General features: G+C 35.4%; 1 protein-coding gene across 1 annotated transcript in view; it reads left to right on the top strand.

Annotated features, from left to right (window-relative positions):
* The window catches only part of HERPUD2 (HERPUD family member 2), a 35,113-nt gene that overhangs the window by 3,170 nt on the left and 23,464 nt on the right, over positions 1 to 8,479 (top strand). The window contains exon 2 of the mRNA XM_041727840.1: positions 8,263 to 8,340. Coding sequence (XP_041583774.1) covers positions 8,263 to 8,340 — 78 coding nt within the window. The remainder of the gene's footprint in view (positions 1 to 8,262; positions 8,341 to 8,479) is intronic.

Below are 8,479 nucleotides of genomic sequence, written 5' to 3'. Positions count from 1 at the left end.
GGTGTTCCTCAGTAAGGAGTAGAAAGTTGATGGTCTGGTTAGTACTGCTCCCATTAGGTCTTATGGGCCAAAGGTGGATAGAGGGCCTTGGTCCCTGTGGGCAGTGGCTTCTAGAAAAGTAAACAGGAACTGCTGGAGGGAGCAGAATGGAGGTTTGAAGTTGTCCTTTTAGGATCTCTAAAAGAGTAGGTCAAAAGTGTGCTGCCGTTGACAGAATTCTAGCTAAACTCTGCAAGAGTGTGTAAAATCTGGTCAGATACAGACTTAATCCCAGATAATCTCCACATGGATATTTAAAATTCAGTTCTCCATTTGTCAGTAAACCCACAGCAAATATGCCTTTTCTCACCAGAACATACTCTCTTGGACTTCATTTACTGAATTAGGATTTTATTGACTTGGCATTTGGGTGTCTATATGCTAAGCATGAAGGTGATGATGATTTCCTTTGCTCTTATGAAGCTCACGTCTAGTGGGGGATACAGACATGTAAGTTAAAAGCTGTAATATGTGACTGGTGTTACACAAGAGGGATGTACTGAATGCTATAGGAGCAGAGGGAGGAAATGGTCAACTCTGAAGTGGAGATAAGGGAATGTGTAGCTGTTCTAAGAAATGGTTCACAGGGACATTTTTCTTAAAGAGCTGATAACAGTTTTAAGCAGACAAGATGATAGCTGTTTTTTTTTTTTTAAACATATTATTTAAGAGTTAATTTTGCTCTGATGATTCTAAATTAATATTGCACTGTGTAAAAATGTTATAGATCCATAATGGGCTGTGAAGGGGAGAGTGTTTTCCAGTTTCCAGTATTTCCTAGGAAATAGGGCAGTTGCCACATTTATGAAAAACTTTACAGTGCCATCAATAAAAACAGCAGATGTGGATTTGAACTCTATTGGAGTTTTAACTTTTTTAAAAAATATTTTATTTATTTATTTATTTATTTTTTCAAGAGAGAGAGGCAGAGACATATACAGAGGGAGAAGCAAGCTTCATGCAGGAAGCCTGATGTGGGACTCGATCCCAGGTCTCCAGGATCATGCCCTGGGCTGAAGGTGGCGCTAAAACTCTGAGACACCCGAGCTGCCCCGGAGTTTTAACTTTGAATGGTGTTGATAATTGGTGTAGGACTTGGTGTAAGAACTGGAAAGTGCATCAGTTCATGTTGATAGTGTATATAGGTAATTGTGAATCATGTTCTAATATGACATTTGTCATCACTTTATGGCTTTAGAGTTTCAGATCCTGAAATTGGCCTGTAGTGTGAAATAATTATTCTCTAATTTGGGGCATGAAGATATCTGTCAAGAACGCCACTTTTACTAGAGTAGTTTCAGACTGATCTAGTTTAGGCTTATTTGCTAGAGATATAAATATCAAAATAGTTGAACTTAATGTTATTCAGTAGAATGGACTATCCTACAGAAAACTTGAAATGTAAGGATCTCTTAAGTCTGAGTAGGCATCTTTCTCATTATCTCTTCTTTTTCACTCTTGTTCTCATACACAAACAATAACCAAGATGGACCCAACTCACCCTGAATTCAGTTTTGAGAGCAAACCTTTCTGGGGATTTTATGCCTTGGTTCTCCATTTTTCAGTCTTGAGGTCAAAATGCCTCGGTTCTGGGTAGGTTTCCTTTGTCTTGGTGCTTTAAGTTGTTAAACTAAAGCAGTCAATTTCATTACTTATATCTGCTCGCTCTCCTGGTCAGCTAGGGAGGTTGGTTCTGCTTTTTCAGATTGTTCCTCTGCACCGTGATCTGTTAGAATTAAATAAATAGGAATAGAACCAGTTGTGTAGGTTGTATTCTGAGCATATAACATCTCATAACCAAATTGCCCACAGTTCAAATGGAAGTTTTAATTTCATTAGCAGTGGAAATAGCTTGTAATAATAATATAACTTAAGATTTATATCTGCCTCGCTTTTGTAATTCCCTATTACCTTACTCAGGCAGGTCATTTTTAATACTTACTCATTTAACTGTCTCAGAACTGTTGACCTAAAGGAGCTTATAATCCATACACATAAATAATTTTTGTTTTATAAGACTTGTCTTTAAAATTTTAGTGCTCGTGTTTAAGAGAGTTTCATGGTCCCTAGCAATATCATTCATATTTTTAAAACTCTTTGAATAAAGGATATTATTAAATTGAATGTGAAGATTGTTGAAAAGTTAAGTTTTGAATGAGTGCTGACTAAATTTATTTAACTCCTTTGTAGCCTCTTCCTAATGTATTCTTTGGGAAAATAACAGTACTATATTTTGTTTAATCATGCATCCGTCTTTTTAAAATCAGATTTTTCTAGAACTTTAAGTTTCTCACGTCTACATAACAAACTGATTTCATGATCTCACTTGCTTTTATTTAACTGTCATATTTGGTGCTCAGATTTTAAACTTCCATTTACTAAGTGACTGCCATGTATATTCGGCATCCTACTAAGAACTTTATGTGTTTTATCACGTTTATTCCCTACAGACACCTTATGATGTAAGTTTTATTTATTAGTTGTATTTTATGGATAAGGAAACTGAGGCTTGGTGATAGAACTCCTTAAGTAGTAGAATTGGAACTTGAACCCACGTTGGTCTGACTTTCAAGCCTCAGTGCTTAACCATTATAATTCACATTGTATATGATGGTTATATGTAATAAGATGAAAAAAAAAAAAAAGGCATTTAGGGACCTGGCCATCTTAGCTAGATATTTGCAAACTGAGAAGAGGTGAACTATAAAAGGAGGGGTATGTGTTCAGATGGTTTATCATATAAAGGTTGTAGATGAATGGATAACTTAGCCTTAATAGTGTTTTAATGTATGTTATCTTAGTGTGTGCTATTTCTGTTTATTTTGATAAATTTTAGGGAAGATACGGGAACCTAATATCTTGAGACCTCAGAGCACATTGCTTTGCTTTATCTTCACATCCTCACTTGTTTGTATAAACTATAGCAGTCATGTATTTTGGCATTCTCTGTTGTATGTATACCTGATTTGTAAATGGTCTATGAGTAGAAACTGCTACACAGGGAATGTCTCTTTGGAGTTATAGAGAAAATTATATTTTTAAAGCTCCTGTATGCTGGTTTTGTTTACTATTGTTCCAAGGAGATAAGGGGTAGAGGCAGTTTGGGTAAACCATGCTTCTGTTTACAGTGCTTCTGAATTCTCTGGGGCTTTAAATGGAGTGAATTTAGGGGAGTGAGAAGAAGATATGTTACAGTACAAATTGAGAAAAAGATATGTTACAGTACAAATTCATAGAATTCATTTTCCACAGAAATATATTGTGCACCTTCTGGGAACCACCTCTTTAAAGCTATTAGACACTTGTGACTGAACTATATGTAGGTACTGAAATACCAGTAATTACCGCTTTGAAAGGATTTGGGTTCTAGTTCTTTGAACAAACATATAAGTTGAAGATTTTTTACTAAGCTATTTGATTATGTTGATGTCATATACTAAGGACATGATTTTTTTAAAGCCATGCATAATGAAAGACTTGTTTAGTTCTTCATATACAAAATTTCACCTTTTAATACCAACGAGGTGACTTTCTAGAAATATGAAAATGTTGTTGGCTTTGTAAACTCATCTATCAGACACCTGTGAATGTTTTAAATGCATTAGGGATCCATAGTGTTTAATCTGTTTTTGATATCTGATTAAACATTAAAAAGTCAGATACTGGGCAGCCCGGGTGGCCCAGTGGTTTAGCACCGCCTTCAGCCCAGGGCCTGATCCTGGAGTCTCAGGATCGAGTTCCACGTCGGGCTCCCTTCATGGAGCCTGCTTCTCCCTCTGCCTGTGTCTCTGCCTCTCTGTGTCTCTCATGAATAAATAAAATCTTAAAAAAAAAAAAAGTCAGATACTTTAGAAAGTATATGTAAATCTTTTAGAAAGAAAAAGATCTCCCCAGTTAATAATCTATTTTTGCATGTTATACTTGGTAGTGAGCTTTCCTCACCTTAGTTTTTAGCAATGTCTGTTACGTGGGTGGCAAAAATTTTTGGGCCAGCTAGTTAAGCAGGTATTTATTTGGAGTGGCATAGTTCTGTCTCTGGGCTCCTCAGTACCATTAGGATGTTTCTAACTTGGTAATTTAGCTGTCTCTGCTCTACCATAAAATGCCAGGTACCAGCGGTGGAGGCAGTGAAAGTAGCTTTTATCTGGTAGGATTTGCTGACTCTTGGATGTAGGGTGTGAGCAACAGGAAGAATGGTGGTGGTGTTAACATAGATAGTCAAGTATATATGTATCTGTGTAGCCAGAATCTTAGCAGTAGACTTTTAATTGACAACTTAGTATTTTGTTTTAGATTTACCAATCCCGAATTCTGGATTTTTATATTGAAAGAGAGAAAAATGAACTTTTATTGTGTTAAGCTACTGAGATTATGGAGTTTGTCATAGCAGGTAGCACTACTTTTCCTTAACTAATACAGAAATGGATTTTCAGTTAAGGTAGACGATGCTTTTATTAGCAGGCCTGGATAAATAAAATTGTGTCACTTTTTATAAGTGAAATTGAATTTGAATTGAGATCTCAAAATCTGTATTTTTCCTAATACTGTAGTTTATAATCCCAAAAGGCTAATCTCCCTCTGCCTGGGAGTCAGTTGATTACTGAATTGTTTGTTATTATGCCTAACACTGGTTTTCCAGATATTTAAATTAATTCATTGATATATAAAGTGAAGAGGCAGTTTCTTTAGTGACCGAAAAATTTTCAATCTTCTCACCTAAGTTAGGCACTGTGTTTTTCAATCACAGTAAAATTAAAGGATTCTTTTCTTCTTTCAAAATTTCTTATTTATTTATTTATAAAGATTTTATTTATTTATTCATGAGAGAGAGAGAGAGAGGCAGAGAGATAGGGCGAGGGAGCAGCAGGCTCTCCCTGGGGAGCATGTTGTGGGACTCGATCCCAGGACCTGGGAATCACGCCCTGAGCCAAAAGCAGATGCTCAGCCACTGAGCCACCCAGGTGCCTCACTTCTTTCAAAATTTCTGATCACTTGAAGGCATTTGGATATTTTAAGAAACAATTTTTTAATTGAGATATAATTCACATTCTGTAAAACTTGCTCTTTAACATATACAACTCAGTGGATTTTAGTAATCCACTGCAGAAAGTTGTGCAGTTATTTTGAGTGTCTAATTTCAGAACATTTTTGTTACCTCAAAAAAGAAAACTTATACTCACTAGTCACTCTCCTTTGTTGGTAACTACTGATCTACCTTTTGTCTGTATAGTTGCCTATTCTGGAAATTTCATATAAATGAAATCATAGCATATGTGGTCTTTTTTTTGTGTGGCTCCTTTCACTTAGCATAATGTTTACAAGGTTCATTCATATTTAGCATGTATCAGTTCATTACTTTTTATGTCCAACTAGTATTTATTACATGTCATAAATACAACATATTTAAAGAGTTTATATTTAATAGAGTTTATTCGTTCGTTAATTGATGGACATTTGGGTTGTTTCTACTTTTTGGCTATTATGACTAATGTTAGGGACATTCTTATGCAAGTTATTTTATGGATATGTTTTCAATTCTCTTTGGTATATACCTGGGAATGGAATTGTATACCCTGAGTCATCAGGTAACTTTTTTTCTTTTTTAATTTTTAAAGATGTATTTTAAAGAGAGCATATGAGCCAGGGGGAAGGGCAGAGGGGGAAGGAGAGAGAATCTCAGGCAGATTCTGTGCTGAGTGTGGATCCCCTCTAGGGGCTCTATCTCAGGACTCTGAGATCGCGACCTGAGCCAAAACCAAGAGTCTGCTGCTTAACTGACTCAGCCATCTAGGCGCCCTTCATTGGGTAATAATTCTTTTTTAACCGAGGAAATGTCAAAATTTTTCACAAGGGCTGTTCCATTTTACATTCCTATCAGCAGTGTGTGAGGGTTCCAGTTTCTCCACATCCCCATCCATACTTGTTTTTGCTTCCTGTACTTTGTGGGACGTGCCATGTAATTTTGTTATATTTTGTTATTGTATTCTGCTTTTTTGAAAATTGATGTTCTTGAGCCGCCCAGGTGGCTCAGCGGTTGAGCATCTCCTTTTGGCTCAGAGGGTGATCCTGGGTCCAGGGATTGAGTCCCACGTTGGGCTCCCCTGCAGGGAGCCTGCTTCTCCCTCTGCCTGTGTCTCTGCCTCTCTTTCTGTGTCTCTCATAAATAAATAAAATCTTTAAAATAAAAAAAGAAAATTGATGTTCTCTTGTTGTGGGAAGATACAAATTTATTTGAAGTTGACCCAATTGACTATTTTGTTGACTGTGGCAATGTTCAGTTATTTGAAAAAAAAAAAAAAAACCCAGAACCTGTTCCAGACACATACTGTTTTTATGGTGAAAATAGATGGTGTGTGATATTTGTTTTAAAACTCTCTTTCCCCTCAAAAAGGCAGTGGGGGATAGATGAAACAAGAATAGTACAATATTGATAATTGTTGGAGTTGAATATTTGGGAGTTCTTGAAGATGGTACCTCGGAGTTCATTTTCTCTCTACCTTGTGTATGTTTGAGAATTTTCATAGTAAAGTAAAAAAAAAAATCATAAGACTGATGTCCTTTATGTGGAATGTTGATATGACATAGAAGTATCTATTAAATGCTTGTACTGATGGAAAAATGATAGTTTATGATGTAGTATTTATCAAAATTTTTTTAGCTTCCAACTGAATTAATAATAAGTATGTTATGGAAGCTTATAAAGCATTATAGAATTCATTTTGTCGAAGGATTAAATCAATTATTATCTACTTGGCTTTTAACTTATGTTATATAGTTAACTATTCATCACACACTCAATATTTACATGTATTGTTTGAAGTTTCAAGATTTGTGAGATATATTTTTAAAAAATCACCTCCTGTGTTGACTTGGTTATTATATATGGGAATTTGAACTTATGCATTTTAGGAATTCCACACTCAAAAATACTTCCAGGAGAATCTAGATTATGCCTAACAGCTAAGTATCTTGGAAAGACAGCTATACCTTTCCTTTCGTCTTTGGTTACTTAAGATTCTCTGAACCAGATCTTATTCAGTATGACAGTTTCTAGTATGATTATTTTTAATATAAGACCCTTTTTAGCCTTTGGCCCAGGGCGCGATCCTGGAGACCCGGGATCGAATCCCACATCAGGCTCCCGGTGCATGGAGCCTGCTTCTCCCTCTGCCTATGTCTCTGCCTCTCTCTCTCTCTCTCTCTCTCTCTCTCTCTCTGTGACTATCATAAATAAAAATTAAAAAAAAAAAAAAGACCCTTTTTAGTAGCCACACTGAATACATATATTCTGTTTGAAAATTGTTACAGTTGTTGCTTGGATTTGGCATATTTAGCAGTTTGTTGATACAGCTAATATTTGTTTTTTTTAAAAAAATATTTAATTGTTTTAATAGAATTCATGGAACATCTGCCTGTTTTCCAGTTATGAAATAGGAGGTCTTATGGGGACCATACATAAATGCTTTGATTTTAAATACTTTACTGCTTAGCAGTGTGAGCACTTAGCAGATTTATCATGTACAAAATAGGGCAGAAGTAACCAGAATGTATTTCCTATTCTTGATTGCATATAGAGATGGCAGCTGAATCTCCGTGCACTTGAGTTGATTTTTCTTAATCTTGTGTTTTTGAAAAATGTATGGAGGTATTTGTGAGAGTGGCAGGAATAATAAAAACTAGAACAGTTATGTAAAACTATAACTAAATCCAAATGGATCTTGAACCAAAACCATTAAGTTATTCTGCATGATGTTAGTAAAGAAGAAAATAAATCTTGTGTATTTTCTTAGATTAAAAATACTGGCAAAACAATTCAAAATAACTATGGTGACTTTGAAATTTTATCCCATTGTTGACTATTACTACTAGAAGGCCAGTGACCTTCTCATTTATATAGTCTTGAAGGTTTTTAATGATAGTCATACATGGATTGCAATATGGTTGAGAAGGCAAACTTCCAGTTTACCATTTTTCTTTGTTGTTGTTTTTTTTTTAAATGGTAATTGTCTGTGTTTTATTATATCCTCAATAGATAGACTACCATATGCTGAGCTCTTAATGTTTTAAGTAGAATTTGGAAAAAAAATTCTTAAATTATGTCAGTTTTCTGCTCATCTGTGCCTAAAGGGAGTTTTACTTTACTTATATTTAGGCATGTTATTCCCAACTTCGAATTTGTGTAATCAGAAAAAGTTGAATTCTTTTCTTTGTCCCATTTCTTAGTTGACGAAGGATCAGAGATTGGTGTATTCGGGCAGACTGCTTCCCGATCATCTGCAGCTGAAAGACATTCTCAGAAAAGTAAGCTTTTCTACCACTATTTGATATCAGATACATTCAGAGTGTGAGAGGAGATATGTTCTGAAGTGTTATTGATATCCAGGTGGTTCAGTTTTTAGATACTTAAAATCAACCCTTTTGGGTAGCATAACAGGGTAAA

The sequence above is a fragment of the Vulpes lagopus genome, chromosome 13 (assembly GCF_018345385.1).
Source record: "Vulpes lagopus strain Blue_001 chromosome 13, ASM1834538v1, whole genome shotgun sequence".
Classification (NCBI taxonomy): Eukaryota; Metazoa; Chordata; class Mammalia; order Carnivora; family Canidae; genus Vulpes; species Vulpes lagopus.
Note: the sequence above shows the minus strand (reverse complement) of the source record. Positions and strands in the feature narration are given on the sequence as shown.